General features: G+C 36.0%; 1 protein-coding gene across 5 annotated transcripts in view; it reads left to right on the top strand.

Moving 5' to 3' along the window:
• The first annotated feature begins 2,746 nt into the window (after positions 1–2,746).
• LOC134651955 (heparan sulfate 2-O-sulfotransferase pipe) overlaps positions 2,747–18,858 on the top strand; it is a 91,275-nt gene continuing 75,163 nt past the window's right edge. The window contains exons 1-2 of one of the 5 annotated variants that reach the window (XM_063507095.1): positions 2,747–2,971; positions 6,807–6,972. In XM_063507095.1, coding sequence (XP_063363165.1) covers positions 6,929–6,972 — 44 coding nt within the window. In that variant the 5' untranslated portion in view covers positions 2,747–2,971; positions 6,807–6,928. Of the gene's footprint in view, positions 2,993–6,806; positions 6,973–18,858 lie in introns of all 5 variants that reach the window. The other 4 variants (XM_063507096.1, XM_063507093.1, XM_063507094.1 and 1 more) reach the window with 4 other exon arrangements.

Raw genomic sequence — 18,858 nt, 5'->3', positions numbered from 1 at the left:
CTCGCGCGAGACGCGCGCTTAGTGTTTACATTCGCGTTCGGCTGTCGTTCGGTTAAAAACCTTATACCGTGTTGTTTGTGTTTAAAATCGATTAGCTCGACGAGCTTAATAGCTGTGGCCGACACACGAGACGAGCCATGAGCCGAGGCACGAGGCGAGAGTGTAATCATTAGCTCGACGAGCTTACGAGTTCGAGGCGAGACACGGATGAACCGCGAGCCGAGCCACGAACCGCGAATGTAAATCAGCTATAAGAATTTACGATTTACCTTTTAATTAGAGCGAAGAGTAAGTATTCATTTCACAAGTGGATATCCGTGAATCCATTAATTGAGCCCAATGAACGGATTTTTAATCCGAAGCAACCTCGTTCGCCTGTGGTCGCGAATCGCAAGAGTAATATGGTGTTCAAAATTTACTGAGATAGGCTTAAACGTTCAGGACTATCAAGTACAGGGTACAGGTGTGAATCGGGGTGCGAATTTAGAAGTCGTTTTGTAGATGTGTAAGTTACTGAACTTACTTATTACCCAAGAAGGTGGACCGATGACAGATTGTGATAGCACGACCAGTTGTTGCAGTAGGTACGTACCTATCTACTGCAGTGGATGTCTGATGCCGGTTGATAATTATGATGATGATGATGCGGAGGTGGTAATCAGATTTATACTCGTTTTACGATCGTATTACGAGTTTTCTTACTGGACAGGAGAATAGTCCGGCGTGCAATTGATTTTATTTATCGACCGGCTGTATAATGACGCCGGATCAGCGTGCGCGTGCGACATCTTAGACACGCGAGCTGTAACATCTTCTGAAGGTATATTAATTGACGCATTGCTCGCCAATGGTATAAAAATAGGCATAGGTATTACAGAATTATCGCTTCACGTGGAGTCATAGTCGTTACCTGTGCCGTTTAAAGATAAACAAACAACAACAACAAAGACGCTAGATCGGTTGAATGGTTATATTACTTCATTACTCGTATTAGGTACTGATTAAAAATAAATATATTTTAACTTTAATATTTACTACTTGGAGCGGTGGTGGCCGAGTGGATATGACGTCCGACTTTCAATCCGGAGGTCGCGGGTTCAAATCCTGGCTCGTACCAATGAGTTTTTCGGAACTTATGTACGAAATATCATTTGATATTTACCACTAGCTTTTCGGTGAAGGAAAACATCGTGAGGAAACCTGCATACATCTGCGAAGAAATTCAAAGGTGTATGTGAAGTCCCCAATCCACATTGGGCTAGCGTCGGGACTCTAGCCCAAGCCCTCTCGTGCATGAGAGGAGGCCTGTGCCCAGCAGTGGGACGTAAATAGGCTCAAATTATTATTTTTTATTTACTACTTAATATTTAGCAGTGCCGGCACGTGAAAAGTGTTCATAGTTAAGTCAGAGCTTATTTTATAGGTTTCCTTTCCATTATGAGCTTGTATAAAGTTTGTTAATTAGGCAAGCCGGTAGGTAGGTATCGTGTATGGTGTTTTATAGACGCTCAGCAACTGTTACCACAAGTCGTAATTAGTGTCTGGCTATCAACACTAATGACGATTTTGAGTCAAAATTAGGTCAAGATATACCTAGGTGAAATGTTGTGACTGTGTCTTAAGTAAATATCGCGAAATTAAAGTAAAAATGTTGGTTAAATCAACAGTAACAGTTATTAAACAATATAATATATTAAACGCCGGACTCAAAAACCGGCCAAGTGCGAGTCGGACTCGCGTACGGAGGGTTCCGCACCATCAACAAAAAATAGAGCAAAACAAGCAAAAAACGGTCACCCATCCAAGTACTGAACCCGCCCGACGTTGCTTAACTTCGGTCAAAAATCACGTTTGTTGTATGGGAGCCCCACTTAAATCTTTATTTTATTCTGTTTTTTGACCGAAGCGTAGCGAAGGTCTAAGTTTTGACTCGAGCATTTTGCTTTTGTATGTCCGGATGTTCTCCTCTACAGGTCACAATTCTCAACCGATTCTTGTGAAATTTTGTGACCAGATTCTATGAGTAAATAAAATTTTTTTGTCGATCCCGTTTTTGGAAATTTTGAAAAATGGAGGAGTTGTGATACCTCGCCCTTAAACAAATAGTCGTATCGATATCATAAGAGTATTTTCTTTTTGAGACATATTTACATAGTAAATGGCAAAAAATGCAGAAAAATTGTATTGCTGGTTTAGGCGGTATTTAGATATTTAGTTTGTACTCGAGAATGAGTAGCCTAATTTCGTCAGCTTAGCTAAGAACTATCATGGCGCATTTTGTAAACAATCCCTTTTTTTGTTTGCATACAGAAAGTCTGGGTTCGATCCCCAGTAAGACATAACTTTTTGTATTTTTTTTTCACTTAAACTTCGTATTTTTTTTTAATAAATTAAAATCTTTGTATTGTTGATTGATCAAACCGCTGTGAGGCGCTGTCATCGTGCACGGTCCCAATAAGCTATGCTCGCGAGGTCTACAGCCAAAGCTCTCAGAGCCACTAGTAGTATTTGTTGTTATAGCGGCAACAGAAATACATCATCTGTGAAACTTTCAACTGTCTAGCTATCACGGTTCGTGAGATACAGCCTGGTGACAGACGGACGGACGGACGGACGGACAGCGGAGTCTTAGTAATAGGGTCCCGTTTTTACCCTTTGGGTACGGAACCCTAAAAATGCATCTTTAGCTAAGCACTGCCTGCACCTGGTTAGAAAGTAGAGTCAAAACAGTTGCTTGTCGGCTCGTTATGAAAGATGGTCTCGTCTGTTTCAGCGCGAACTTTTAGTTGTTTTTCCGCGCCCTCCACTTGCCACTTGCGGCTGCGAGGGCGCGCTCGGCTGAAACCCAGTGTTGCTCTGCATGGCCCCGCGTACGGACCCGCCCGCGCGTCTCCCGGCCGATGAAAGCACGCGGTAGAAAGTCTATCGGTACGAGCTGTGTTCTTCGTGATTAAAAGTTGTGATATTTGCGGTTGGATTGTTGTTAGTTTTGGTAATTTTTCTTTATTATGTGCACTTAAAAGGACTTACTTTTTTGTCAAAAATTGTAATTTCTACATTCGTAAAAATAAAACCTATCATAGTACCTAAGTATAGCATTAACGGAATAGAAGCTACAACCGCTGTAGTGAAAAAATACTTTTAACTTAATAAAAAAAAAGTTATACGATACGTAAGTTACCTACCTACCGATATAATAATTGAAACAATAGATTACATTAACGTCTTCAAATTATTGACGACCGGTCTGGCCTAGTAGGTATAGACCCTGCCTGCTAAGCCAAAAGCTGGGTTCGAATCCCGGTAAGGGCATTTATTTGTGTGATGAACACTAATATTTGTTCCGGAATCATCGATGTTTTCTATGTATATAAGTATGTATTTATCTATATAAGTATATATCGTCGCCTAGTACCCATAGTACAAGCTTTGCTTAGTTTGGGGCTAGGTTGATCTGTGTAAGATGTCCCCCAATATTTAATTTATTTATTTTTTATTATAATATTTTATTCAATTTCATGCAAAATCATGAATTAATGACAAGGTGTAATATTAGCGCCATAAATTAATCGATGGAATTACAATAATAAAACAATAGACTTAACAAAAATAAAAAAAGTTCTGAAGGGTACCTTACTTACGTATTTAATTAATTGCGTCGTATGTAGCTATTTGTAATGTTTGGACGATCATGATGAGACCGGAAGCATTAATTTGATATTGTTGCTAATTTTTTAAGGGTAATTTGTATCATGAAATAAAGACATCGAATGTACGTAATGTAAACCCAGAATTGTACCCTTGTATATTGTTTTTTCTGGTCATTTAAAAAAGTGCCGTCTGCTGTGATTGTGACTTCAGTCCTCAATGTCACCTTTCTTAAGGGGTTCGATGGCTAGATTACCTTTTAATAATAAGTAGGAAATTATTTCTTACCTATACATTGAACAGGTGCACTTTTGCGGGTACCTACCTAATCATCATATTACTAGCGTTACTCTCGGCTTTAAGTTACCTAATAAATGTAGGTAATTCTGTGGTTTAAATATTGAGACCTCTACTTATTTAATTACCTGTACCTTCAGATACGTAGTTAAGCTGCAGAACTCTCTTAAAAGGATAGGGGAGCGTTCCTTTTCCCCGGCAGACGTATTCCACTTTTTTCTCCGTGGTTTTTGACCCTAATGTTTTCCTTTTTTGATATTTTTGTTCTAATAAGCGCTAGAGCACTTCAAACATTGCAAAAACGGCTTAATTGACTAGGCTTCAAAGAAAAACATGGTATTCAAAACTGATATCAATGAGCCCAAAAAGCAAAACCGTCCGTCACAGACAATTTTATTACCATTTAGATTTCAAAAATTCGTTACGCTTGGTTAAATTTTGGAGGAGCTGAAACAGTCGAGCAAAAATCCTCGATTTTTGAGATTTTTACGCAGGAAAGTCCTGCCACACCTAAGAGTTTTGTCTTTATCGCATTAATGTTAGGAGCTGCCCCCGTTAGCGCGACGGATATATTCACCTAAAATTCTCAAATTTGAGAAGCGGCTCAGCTCCCCTATCCTCTTAAGAACTCGATAGGATGTACGATACAAAATGAGATGTCACGTCCATGATTACTTATCGGTAATCCGCTTACCAACCCACATACGAAGTTTGCCAGTAGCCGTGAATAAATATGTACTTTTACAGGTGTGTACTTGCCGTAAAAGCTAAACAAGTGACCATGAATCCACAGTTCGAATTTCATATAGAAAGCTTGGAACATGTATTTGCTTTGTCACTGTTGTTGACTTGTTGTACTTAGGTACTAGAGTCAAATTAATCTTTTTTATTGATGCATGTTACACTTTTCGTTACGTGAATTTTGAGTAATTGGAGATTATTTCACAGTCTCCCGATTTTTTGTATTCGTGAAAGTGTTCTAACGCGGTGGGTTAAATTTCAATAAAGTATGAAGCCTACTTAATGTAACCTACCTATACTTACATCTTGCTAATGACAACTTACGTTGCGTGTTTGACTTCAACTGGGTAGAGTCACATTATATTCAAGTCCGTATTACTGAAATAATTTACTAAAAAGTCTTCACTCAACTCAATTCTCAAAGCTGTTCTTGATATCTTGGAAGTATGTTTCTATATACTTCCATTGAATTTAAATAGGCATCCTGTCTCAAAAAAGTTATACAGTGTGTAAATCCAATACGGGCGAATATTTAAACGGTGGTTAGCATAGGACCTAAAAAGTATATTGAGATAGATTTTACTTAGAAATGCATTGAAAATTTTAACCATACAAAATAATTCGGCCCGCAATGTAATACACCACACACGTTACGGGATACGAGCTTTATAAAGTAACTGTCAACGCTTGTTGGCAGTTACTATGAAAAGCTCGTATCTCGTAATGTCATTATCATCTTCTGTTTCTTAATGTTTACAGTACATTGCTGCTCGGTACATGTGGAAAAAATTAATCACGGGGTCATAATTAAGTGTAACCTAAAAAAACATCTTAATTAATGATAAGACGGGTAAATTCTATATCTGGTTTAATTTATTGCCCGTATTTGACTTACACACTGTATACTTAACTTACATACATGTCACCGGGCAATTAGAATACATCTTCATTAAGATAAGAAAAGTAAATCCACACCGTAACACCAAAGTGAAGATCAAAATAAACGCCGATCTTTTAAATTTTTATTGATTCACTATATAATTTCACAATGAAACAAAACGGAAGCATACAGTTGCTTTTATGAGCTTTTGTAACAAATTGGCAATAATCACGCATTTGATCTTGGAAAGACCAAATCATTATAATTCGTATCCGATAAACCCAAGGGTCCTATGTGTCATACCACTCTACTCCATAGTGCACATTCTTCTACCGAAGATACTGTACGATCGGCATGAATGTGCGAATTCACTTTGCATTTGCGGGACTCATTAACATGATTCACTATATAATGGCACCTAAATGATACACGACGCTACAGCCTATCGCGTAAGGCAGTATGCGTGTAATAGACTCTTATGTTTTACTACCTTTTAAACATTTAGGTATGGACAAGAACAGAGAGCACCGACACGCCTTCACTTTCTCCGCTTGTAATCTTTCTAAAACATTCTTAGATATTATTATATCACACACTCACATTTGTACACATATATGGCATTTGTTGTATTAATGGTGATTCGCACGTATTTTTGTAAGCGGTTATTAAACGTTGCGCCAATACACGCAGGCAACTTATGTAACTAACGTTAATAGAGTTTCCCATCAGTAATTAATATTGCAAATTTGACCTGTAGATAGTGTTTAGAAGTTAGTTTACGATGTTTAAATAGGGCTTAGAAAAGTGACGGTATTTTAACGGTATTAACTAAAAATACCTATTTGAATGATGTAACTTCAGTGATAATTTCGTTGATGGGCTATTTCTACGGTCTGGATTTTAGGCTTTCATTTTAGAATGCATAAAGTTTGCTATACTTTCTCAACGAATACAATTACAAAGAACTCAGTCGCCCAGCTTTGACTCTAGGTAGTCTAGGTACAAAAAAATCGAATTGTTTAATCAAGGTATCTTCTCTAGCAGCCCACAAACTAATACCTACCTACCTAAACAAATGCAGTTTTGGTTTGTTAGAAATAATATTCAAATTACAGGTTGAACGGAAGGCCGTTTTTAGGCTTCTGCTGCTAGAGGTTAACTTTTAGTAAGTCCTTTTAAGTGCGTTCATTCATCTTAGTTTTTTTTTAATTGAATGAATGTTTAGTGATTTTTTCTTCAGTTTTACAGAACTAAGACAATACCTAGTGTTACGTGTATCCTAAAGTCAGTGACAGTCGGATGGACGTGCAGTTGAGATCAAGTGAAAGTCGGTAAATTTCCCGGTGTGGGAAGGAAGCAACAATGGATCACCTGTTCCGCCAGCGGCGGATAAGCGTGCCCAAGCGGTGAGTTACGATTAACCTTTTACACGAGCAATTATAATTACACTACACTACTGAGTTGGTGAAAATGCTCATAATTCGGCAAACATTCATGCCAAAAAGTAGGCAGCATCATGTGTTACATGATGAATTAATAAAAGTCCTCAAAACTTGAAACGTACGTACCTACCTCAAGCGCAAAAGTGTTTAGGTAGTGACATGACTGTTTGGCCAGACTATTTATCCTTTTTGAATTCGGTTTTATGTTTTTTATTAAGTAGTATACGAGAGGCATACCAAGGAATTGAAGCCGGAAAAGTATATCAGCACAGCATCCTGCATACCCAATTCAATTTATTAGAAAAGTGTAAAGAAACTAAAGAAATAGAACCCGATTCGCAAATAATTTCAAGCCTTACTTTTAGTGTGCATAATATGTAAAATAGGTTAAGATTAAATTGGATTTGTCTGTATTCTATTTAATCCACGCTGAACGCATTTTCTCTCGACGAAGACGTGCAATCCGCTTTCCACCCGGACACTGCGAGTCGATTGTAAGAAAACGTCTCGGATAAAACATCGATTAATTTAGATTCGATTCACTTGTCAATCGACTCACTGATGGGTAAGTAAACAGTGGCTTCCTGCGGGTGAATGACACTGGTCGCAATGTTTTTGTCGCCATCTGGCACATTGTTTGTTGTTGGTAACAGTAGCGAGTACAGTCGCGTTGAAAAAATACGTAGGTAGGTATTGATAATTCCGTAATCATAGGAATTAGGAAATCAGTTGTAAAACTTATTATTATTACAAGTTGTTAAGATTCTCAACTCAACCACATTTTTAAATTAATATTCTTTTTTTATTCTAAGTGGAGTTATATAAGTATAAGGGAGAATACGGGTAAGTGTGGTTGCGGGTAAGACTGGCCTTCATATCGGGGCCTGTTTACACATTAATTTAGTGCGAGTTCATATATTTGCAAACTTATTTGAAATATCTTACTTAATTATCATTGAAATATCTTGTCACATTGCTTTGTTCAGACATCATATTTATCAAGCCGCTTACTAGGTAAGCGGTATAAGTAAAAGCGCGTTTAGCTAAAAAATATTTTCTATAATTAAACAACTTTAGATAACATAAACTGTTTTTTACTTACAATATAATAACAAAAGTATGACATTAAGATTGTTGTTTGAAATAAATTATTTTCCTTTTCTTTTATTTTTTTTAATTATGTAAATAAATTTATAAAGTTTTGTTAATAACTGTACCTCAGAACTCATCAATACCTATTATTTTACAGTTTTATGTGAGAATCTTCTATCTCTCCGCTGTAAGCTTGTGCCACATATGGGCAACAATTAATCTGATTAGCATAAACAGTAACTTTCTAGAAATAGTTTCTTGTATTCGTGCCATTATGTTCTCCGCAGAACATTCCCTGTTTACTGTAATTGCTAGTAATTGAGAAAAACGTTCCCGTCTCCGAGAGGGCGGAAGTTTATTGTATGGCGGTTAATCACGGCTTACAAATAATACTTCCGTATGATAATTACAGTTTACATTTCGTAATAATGTCATTGTAACGAAGAGTAGTAGGCGAAGAGTACTTACCAAGTGTATCTACTTCACTGCACTAATATGTACCTAACCTGAATAGAGGAAAATACCAATCTTATAAAATTTTATAACATATGCGATTCTTAGGCGGGATAATCTTTAGCGCATACCTAAAGTAGTTAGTTACACGTGGACGAATTTTAGTCCTGTTTTTGAAGTTGCAGTAGAAGCAGTAGTAAAAAGTTTATAAATAGTACCTACCACTTGAATTAGAAGTAGCCACGTACCTTCAACATGGTCATAGGAATTAGTAAATGGGCCACATAATTCAATTCAATACAACCGCGTTCCACCGCACCAATGTTTATAAAGTAGTTTTGGTTGTATCAGACAAGCTGTAAATTCACTGGCATAGAGAAGAAATACCTTGGAATTGGCGACATCATTTTAAAATCAAGATTCAATTCAATTCAATTCTTTATTTCATTAACAATACTGTATTGTGATTGAATATATTTTACATGCTAACTTACATTAGGTAGTCATACAGTACAGTGTAATATATTATATTATTAGGAACGTACACTAAAAAATACAATCGTCACTAAAATGTCAAAAAGCTACTTACACTAAAAATTACAGCTATCACTAAAAATGTCCCAAAGTGAAATACAATGTCAAGAAATGTAGAAATATACAATTCAGAATCTTAAGAAATATATAAATTAGGAAAACAAATTAATAAATTCATGGCATGTACGATGTCAATTACATATAAGTAATCCAAAGATAATCGCAAATCAAATAATAGAAAAAAAAAATTCCGTATGACCCAACCTAAGTACTTACGTAAGTGTAGGTACTAATGAAATGTATATTCCTTAATAAATTGCTGTCTATATTAAATGCACGAGAAAACTTCGTCGTGCTCCACTTGCGTCGGCTTAAGTTTCTTCTGCAATAAAACTGCATTATGGACACGTGAATACTTTACGTACAAATTTGTAAGACAGGTGTAATAAAAAAGCGGCCAAGTGCGAGTCGGACTCGCCCATGAAGGGTTCCGTATTTAGGCGATTTATGACGTATAAAAAAAAACTACTTACTAGATTTCGTTCAAACCAATTTTCGGTGGAAGTTTACATGGTAATGTACATCATATATTTTTTTTAGTTTTATCATTCTGTTATTTTAGAAGTTACGGGGGGGGGGGGGGGACACACATTTTACCACTTTGGAAGTGTCTCTCGCGGAAACTATTCAGTTTAGAAATAAATGATATTAGAAACCTCAATATCATTTTTGAAGACCTATCCATAGATACCCCACACGTATGGGTTTGATGAATAAAAATTTTTGAGTTTCAGTTCGAAGTATGGGGAACCCCAAAAATTTATTGTTTTTTTTCTATTTTTGTGTGAAAATCTTATTGCGGTTCACAGAATACATCTACTTACCAAGTTTCAACAGTATAGTTCTTATAGTTTCGGAGAAAAGTGGCTGTGACATACGGACGGACAGACAGACGGACAGACAGACAGACAGACAGACAGACAGACAGACATGACGAATCTATAAGGGTTCCGTTTTTTGCCATTTGGCTACGGAACCCTAAAAACAGCACGACTGCTCTTTATGTAGCAATAACGCTGTGATATCAAAAATGAAGACCCATAAAATTACAAAGGATTGACATTGAAATCGAAAATCACAACGGTGTTACTATGTTATAATATGTAGAGTGTCTGCGGAAAGAAAAGAGTCGTGGAATGTATGGGGCCCAATACAATCCACGACTCTTCTCTTTCCGCACAGATTCTAGTTGACAGTATAAAATGTAATTGCCTAGCCTAGCAAATTGTACGCAATTTACAGTCGATATGATAAAAAAAATAATTTATGGACTCGCCGAGTACCTATTTCTCCACCAAACAAATTCAAGCTAGGTGTAAAATAACATTATACTTGAGTGTGTACATTTTGAACCGCAAGTGTTTTTAGTCAGACAGCTAAGATTCGGTCAGATTTAATTACCTGAATTAATAGGTTCGTATTTATGTCAACAAAATATAACCTAGCTCAATTTCATAGCGACACAGAAAATAATAGGTAGGTATATCAGTACGCGCCAATGTGTGTCTGCCAATGTGCAACGTGCAGAAAAGTGAACACGATGTTAAATTTCGGTATTTTCGGAGAGAGTTGGTTCTACATGGCGAACTCGAGGCTTTTATATTGCTATATTAAATTATACCTGTATCTGCCCCTGGCTTTGTTCACACGTGGCCGTACGCGAAAACCTGTCCGAGTAAGTAAACACTTTCCCCGACATTATCTACATAAATATCATGAGATTAATTCCTAATTAACATGAACTGTATCGATTAGTGGAATAAAATAGCGAGTAGGTATTTTTTACTATTATTTTTTGTCGGTTCGATTCCCGGGCGAGACTAAGTGAATTAAAAAAAAACTTTGAATGCAGTTATGTTTCTTTAAAAAAATAAAATAGTATTTCCTTTAAGTAAAATGAGCTAACTTAAGGTTTTAAGGCAGTTTCCCTCGGACCCATAAATTTTTTGCAGCCTGTACTGGCTGTACTTATAATGGGGTCGGCAGTTTCGAACACTAAGATCTATATACTTAGAATATGATTCATCGTGTGCACTTTGCAATAAGTAACAAACATAGATAAGTGTCTAATATGTAATTAGTTCTTCTAAAAATAGGAGGTATGTTAATAGCAAAAATTGCGTAGGTAATTGTATGATTAATCGATTATGCGTGTATTTGCAGTTATGGTGACCATTATTTTTTTGTCTCACAAGTTTAAACGTCAGACTAATATGGATATTGTTATTATGGTTCATATGGTTTTAAAGTTACTTAAAATCAAAATTTAGTGCCAGAACTACCAAAACGTTTAATCACTAAAGAGCTCTGCGATTATAAAATATTTTAATAAGATCCATTAAATTTGCAATTTCTCCTTATGGGAGAAGTTAACAACAAATGGGACCACTAGAAACCAATTGGAACTAATCCAAAGACTAATTTGTTTAACGTTCTATTCCTGTTTCAGTCCCTACACACTACCTAAATGTATTCCATAACCTCCTTTTAGATCAGCTTCTATAAAAATTACACAATAAAAAACAATATAGACCGTTTGAACGAGCATATAATACAAATATGCATGCCGGTAAGACTGTAACCACATGCGGTCTTGTTAATGGCATCGTAGTTATACCTACGATAATTAATATTCATATTCATATTCATATTCATATTCTTTATTTGTATTGATCATACATTGTCACAGCCGCGTTATTTACATTATTATATACAATGGGTATGTCGGAAATATAATATACAATTAAAATTAGGTATCATTGTAAATTCTAGAAAAATGAACATAATTAAATTGTCAATAGAGTAGCTATACCTATACCCCGTTCCAATACGTCAGGAATAATAATACTTGCTTCCATTTAACATTAATTAGCCTTCCATGAATTCCTATTGATTCTTTCACACAATTAACCTATATTGAAGTTTCTTCGACCTCCTGCGGCAGATCGTTTTCATGCTTCAAACGAGCCATGCATTGACTTTAATTGAATCCAATGAATGTTTTTGACACACTTCCGTCTCCCATAGTATAATTAATTAATTGCTCTATTGTTTTAGATTAATTGTGCGAACATAAGAGATTTCTCCGAGCCGTTGACATGTATCACTCATTTATTGTGCGAACAGTACATAGGCAGTGAACTAAAGGCTCCGTATTATAATATACATATTTGTCTAAAGAGAGATGTTAACATAGAGGTATCTATTGCGATTAAATCTTATTTATGAAGGATTTGCATTAGGTAATATTCAACTTCGTTCCCGAGTTTACCAATTAATTAACTACTAAATCTAAAGTGATTGTGTTTAATTATTCTTTAGGTGTATTCTGGTATTTGTAACCTCACAGACTTTGTCGTAGGTATATCGGCGAGCGACTCCTCACAGAGCCATCGGCCCTAGACTACAGGAGGTCTAGGTCGATGATTCGCGTAATATCCGCCGGACAGTTAGCTCCACGCTTCACTTCCTACCCTCGCCGATGTCGGCAATTTTAACATAATTACTCCACTAATGCGGATGTTAGGAACTGTTATAAGTTACCGATTCATGCATATCAGTAGATGTGGAGCTATCGGATCGATGATCGATCGATAATGAGCAACAGCACGCCTTTAGAATATATGCAGAGCTTAATTGGCGAGGCGCGAAAACTCAAGCATTTTATAACATGATAAAAGGTTAGCTTGTTTTTCATTTCAATTGGACCCATTAGCGGCAATAAAATTCTTCGTTTTTTAATACCTTTCCTGTTATAATTATAATTGATTGCGAAGCCACCTACAGTGTGGAATTGTGGATATTATTGAAGGAGAAAAACTTCGAACTGGAATTCCGTTAGAATCGTTAGATGCAAGTCGAGCCCAGCCTTAACAAAAGGCTGCCTCCAGCTATGGAACTGATTCAATTTGTATTATCCAATCTACTGATATTATTATTACATAAAAATATATATTGGATACGGATGCCTTTGGAACTGGTTCAATGTGGTTTGATTCTACATTCTAGATTATGTACTCTTGAAAAAAAATAGTCATTGTTATCCGTCAAATTAGGTATGTATCTCCCACAGAACTACAATAAACGTGCTTTTTCCGCCTGAACTCAGTTAGATAAATCTTGTTTTTCTTCAATTAGGTATGCCACTTTGTGATAATCGCGTCGTTACTTAGTACTTTTATTATGGGAAAGTTATCCCCTACGGCGGCTCGCAGGCAGTAGCCCTAACGACGTCATGCGAAGAGTCGTTTGACCAACTTTTTTGCAATCACATTCAGGCTAACTCGCTTTTCTCACAACTGCAGAGCCACTCACAATACGCATTTCCCAGTCAAACAACTTATGTGAGAACAAAAAACTTGCGTATATTCTTTGCCGTTTAATATGCTTTTAGTTTACTCGTAACAAGCTTTCCTCATCATGTGAGCAACTTCTTTTGTGACTTGTTAAAAAGTAAACAAAATAGCCAACAGAAACCTGTATATCTTGCTGCTTTTGGTTTTGTTTGCAAAATTACCAGCTTTGTTACAATGTGAAAATCGCACTTACATAACTCGCTAAGTACTTTAATGTCAGTAGACTATAAAGAGATAATCTTCATGGGTATTCTTCTTCTCGTCATAAGCGTCACGTCGTCGCGCTGGATTGTCAGTATTGTCACCAAACAAATGAGCAGCGTTCAACCTGTCGCTTATGGTTGTCAACGACAACCTAGATGTTTTCTATAAGGTATTCAATCAAAACAATGCTTCTTTGTCCGTGAAATGTGTTCATTTAGATTCATTTAGAGCATCCGACTTAGAAAGTCCGAGTATTTCCGATCTCGTTTCGGTTGTTATCGAAATACGAGCGTCGCGGCTCGTGCCTTTGTTGCGGGACACTACGTGTGTAAGTTCCTAAATTGAGTAACGAACAGTTAGATAATTTCTTTCTCGAACCGATGCATGAATTGAGTTTTTGTTAATCCCGAGTTACCGTTTGGTATTCGGATAGTTAGCTGGCTGGGTAATTGTCTTCTGTGTAACTCGGCTATTGGGTCGATGCGCCATTATTATTAAGGACTTCCGACGTGTGCATCTCTAAGCAAATTACGCGGCGGCGCTAGAGCGGCAATCATAATTTTAAAATCTGATCTTGACTTGTGTTTGTTTAATTTTTTTTAATCTACTTATTTAAAAGAAGCCTTTATCAAAAAGATATGTCGGCTCCATTGGGCTTCTATAACAAAGAATTTCAACGAGTGTTACTAAACAAAAACATCAAAAAAACTGTACACAAATTTCGCACTTTTTGACAGGGGTTCCGCCAATATAGATTGGAAAACCCCAATGTCCGTTAATGTCCTTGAAATAGTTGCGCCCTGTGTTTGTTTATATCGAAGTGAGTTTTGCTTGATTTTATAAAACGTTTTAATCAACGTGTTATTGCAAGATAAATACTGAATAACTTTCACTATGGGACCAACCCTGATATCGTAAAAATTGTCACTAGAAAACATTGCAAACAGGCGATTTTTATCACTTTATTATTTTTTGCTCCATAGTAAAACTTGTTCAATATGATCTACATATATTATCCACCTATGGGTTACACTGAGCGAGTTGCACTGAGAGTAAGGTAAAATGAACATCAAATCAAATCAAATTATGAAAGTTCGGATGCTATTCCTAATCTAATTTTGGTTCCGTGCCGTGGTCGCTATAATTGGTTCGAACTTGACGCTAATGCAGGTCAACCGGAAAGCTAATACAAACAAGATTTACAGCATTGTGTTTACATGGCGAAATCGTAATGTGAGATGAAAGTTCACGCCAAATTACGAATATGTTTTTAGAAATCTTGTTTTGTTAACATAGAAGACATGCAGAGCTATTATATTGTACTTAATAATAAATTGCATTGAATAAGTAATGTGTATACATTATGTAGACAAGTTACTATGATTATTGGTAAACTCCTCAGGAATATCTATTTTATATGTTGTGGTGGTTAGGTTATCTTTAAAAGTAGGCAGTACTTTCTTTACTTTTAGTGACGTTTTGTATTCAATTGTGACTCGTTGTCGGCCTAAAAGAAAATACAAGTATGGTAATTGAAATGAATGACCCTTGTATGTAGATGGCGGCGGTTGGATGCTCGACGCGTGCGCGTGCGCGCGCCGGTGCAAGTGTGGCAGCGGGCCGCGCACGCATCGCTTTCGACCAACGATACGTCATTAAAATACCTATTAACGTTTCGCGCATGACATTTAAATTTTGGGTCGAATTTATTGGATTTTAACCCGATTTGGGAAGACTATAATTTAGAATATTTAGATGATAATAATTTCCCTTTTCAGATACCTCAATGTAAAATGTAAACTCAAAATTAAAACAGTATCAGCTGTAAGTGTTGATATTAAATTAACTTACAATAAGACTTAATTTATAGTTTTACTTTATAGTTTTGACATAATATTTTAAAATGTTTGACCAATTTGTCGATTTATAAATAGGTAATTAACATACATAACTATTTATGTTAATGAACCCTCTTGTTTAGCGTGAACACCCTACAAATTCTCAAAATGCCTTTGAAATATTTTTGTACAAATAAAATAACGCTCGGTCACTTCTTCTTTCTACATATTCTATTTCAGTTTAGAAACATCAGTTTCAACTCTAAAATCTAAATAAATTTGTTTATAACTACATAGATAATAGAAGTTAGACGTACGTACCTAATTCGTACTAAAGTAGATCGATTTAGAACCTTATCGTGATACGATTACTTACTTGCTAAGTTGCTAATGCGAATCGATTCAAACGTCTGTTCCTACACTTCCTACTTTCTTCACCGTCACGCTTGATTAGCACTGGTCAAAATAATGAAATCCCATGAAAGGCTCGTAGAAAGCATTGGACGAAACTGGGCTAGAAAATAGTCGATTTTCCGTGAAAGTGCGCTTCAATCGATTTATAACTCGATGATGGCAGTCGATAGATTCGATCCGATGTATCGAATAATGATACCTCAATGGGGCATTATTCTTGTACTTAAAGGTCCCGCTACTCGCTTTGATGCTACGAAAAAATGAACCGAATGAACGATTTTATAAATGAGTTTAATGATGGATGAAATGGGTAATTAATTAACGGCGTTGACGGGTATTTTCAACACAGTGTTTTTTCATGAGTTTGTTGTATTGTAATGACTGTCTCTAAGTGTAGACTTTACGCACGTCTTAACTGGCAGGGTTAATTCCTATATTAGAATGTTAAAGCCAATAATTACATACATGTAATTGATATAATGTAATTCAATCATCATGGTAGCTTATGCACTTTTGAAGTTTTGGATACCATTATCACATCATGGTTATATTGGTTATGGCTAGGGTGTTTTTGTCCTAAACAGATAACTTGTTATATTTTGTAAATAGATTCGTTCACAATCTGGAGCCGGCATCACCGGATTACGGTAAAGGCGCCGCGTCGAGTTATCTGACGACACCCGCAGCGTGACGGCGTCGATCTTATAACACTGACACATATCCGAGATAACAGTGCAACACAATGGCACGCCGCGGAAACCGCGGTGCATTCGAGCCCGTCGGTTGCACTACCGACACCGCCCACACTCCAAACACAACCCTAATCTTTGAGGATTAAAGACGATTTAGAAACGAGCTTCATTATCGTGCAGTTTCTTAGACTGTATGTCACCAATTACTTTAAAAACGACTTTGTGTATACCTAGTTTAGAGTTTATTTTGTTGATTTATTATTATAACAGTTTCACAGAAGAGCTTGTGGTTTGATCCGGTTGCGGTTTCAATTCTTATCATTGCGTTATTAAAGTCTTATTTCCTGTAGCATTGCCGTAAGCCCTAGTTTTAGATGCACTCTAAACAATGTTAAACGGCTAATTAGTGCGGTGTTTCACATGACTGTAATTGGATTAATGCGCCGTATTTGTATAGTGTTAGGGCATATATTTGTGTGCGTGATCGTGTGAAACAGAGCGGAGTGTGCGTGCACAGTGCATCGGAAGGTTGCATTGAATATTCTTTAATACACTATCTATAAGCATCTTATTAAGCAATCATGTGACAAAAAATAAGGTACCGTTGGGTTCGTAAGTATTAACTAACTGTTGTGTTGAGTTATATTGGCGTTCATGTTTATCGCTAGTTACTAATGTGAGACATGTTTTTTATTAGTGTATTTTACTACAGACAATAGGAAATCAATATACTTAATAGCTATTAAACATAACTGGTAAGTATGTCGTATAGTTTATTGAACAGGGTTCCTAGTTGATTATATAAAACCCTTATTTTTATTCAATATAAGTGCCTTGCTTTTTGACTGATTTCCGTCTTTTTTAAGCCAGATAAATTGTGCAAAATATCCAGTTTCTCTTGATCTTCAGTTGGTTCTTTCCAGTATTCTTGTATTTTAACAGTATTTCTTCTTTTGAATAATAAGTGTACGTATGTTCATAAACGGATAGTATGCTGACATTTCAACCAAACGCGTTGATGTCTTTTATACGGATTAGTATAATTTGCGACTATTTCACTGACACTGACAATTTTCTGTACGTATCCGGGTCAAATAAGTAATATTAAGGACTGTAAGAATGCAGCTTATAGGGATGATGACACATGTTGAATTTTATAACAAAATCTAGTAAAATAGATAGCAAACAAGCAATTTATCACAATAATGTGGATATTAAAATAAAATATTAAAAAATTACAAAAATACAGGACCTGAAAATTTCAAAATTTAAGTTTTTTTTTAACTTCCAAAAACGATAAAAATAACCATTCATTGTACATTTACCAGGGTACCATTCGATTCCTTACATTTCATCCAAAAAAATATTGTACAGCAACTATATACATAAACGCAATATTTCACCGACAAAAACGCAATTTTCTTGTTTTGTCCATACTACAAGATGGGCTCCCAGAGACCTTGACGTCACGTTCCCTTGTCGTTTTGTTTAGGGCGTTTCGCGAGTGAAGTGCGACTGTCGGCCTTTGACTACAATTTCTGACTTTTGTGTTACTTTAATGCAATGGGTCCCATATAGACATTTGATCCTAAAAACAAACCCGATTGATATCATAAATGAAAATTAGTCATGTAGCCTATTGAAGCGATAGTTAAATAATAAATAGCTGACGGCCTCCTAGCCTAGTTGGTTCGAATCCCGGTAAGGGCATTTATTTGTGTGCTTCTCACAAATATTTGTTTCAGAGTTATGGATGTTTTCTATTTATATGTATAAGTATTTAATTAAATACTTATATAATTATTACTATATACATTAAATATACCGTCGTTTAGTGTCTGAGACTAGTTCGATCTGTGTAAAATTTTCCTATAATAAAAAAAATACAAGATCTGCATGAACAGTCTGATATTTGAACGTTTCTTTTTTTTTTGCTATTTTTATATATTGTGACCTTTTTTTCCACCTTTCTGTTATTTATACTCAAATCACGAGCTCTATCGATCCTAATGGGATAAAAAAAATGTCCCAGACTTTTTTTCCCATTGTGTTACCATTTCACCATGTCTTTGTATGGCGGTAACAAAAAGGAAAGTTCTAAAAATGTATGGAAATTTTAGGAAACTTTTTTTTCGCCTATAAGGATGAAAAGGGCTCGCGATCCTGACTAGAAATAACACAAAAGTGGCACAAAAGGTCACAAATTCA

This window comes from Cydia amplana, chromosome 11, assembly GCF_948474715.1.
Source record: "Cydia amplana chromosome 11, ilCydAmpl1.1, whole genome shotgun sequence".
In the NCBI taxonomy this organism is placed as follows: domain Eukaryota; kingdom Metazoa; phylum Arthropoda; class Insecta; order Lepidoptera; family Tortricidae; genus Cydia; species Cydia amplana.
Note: the sequence above shows the minus strand (reverse complement) of the source record. Positions and strands in the feature narration are given on the sequence as shown.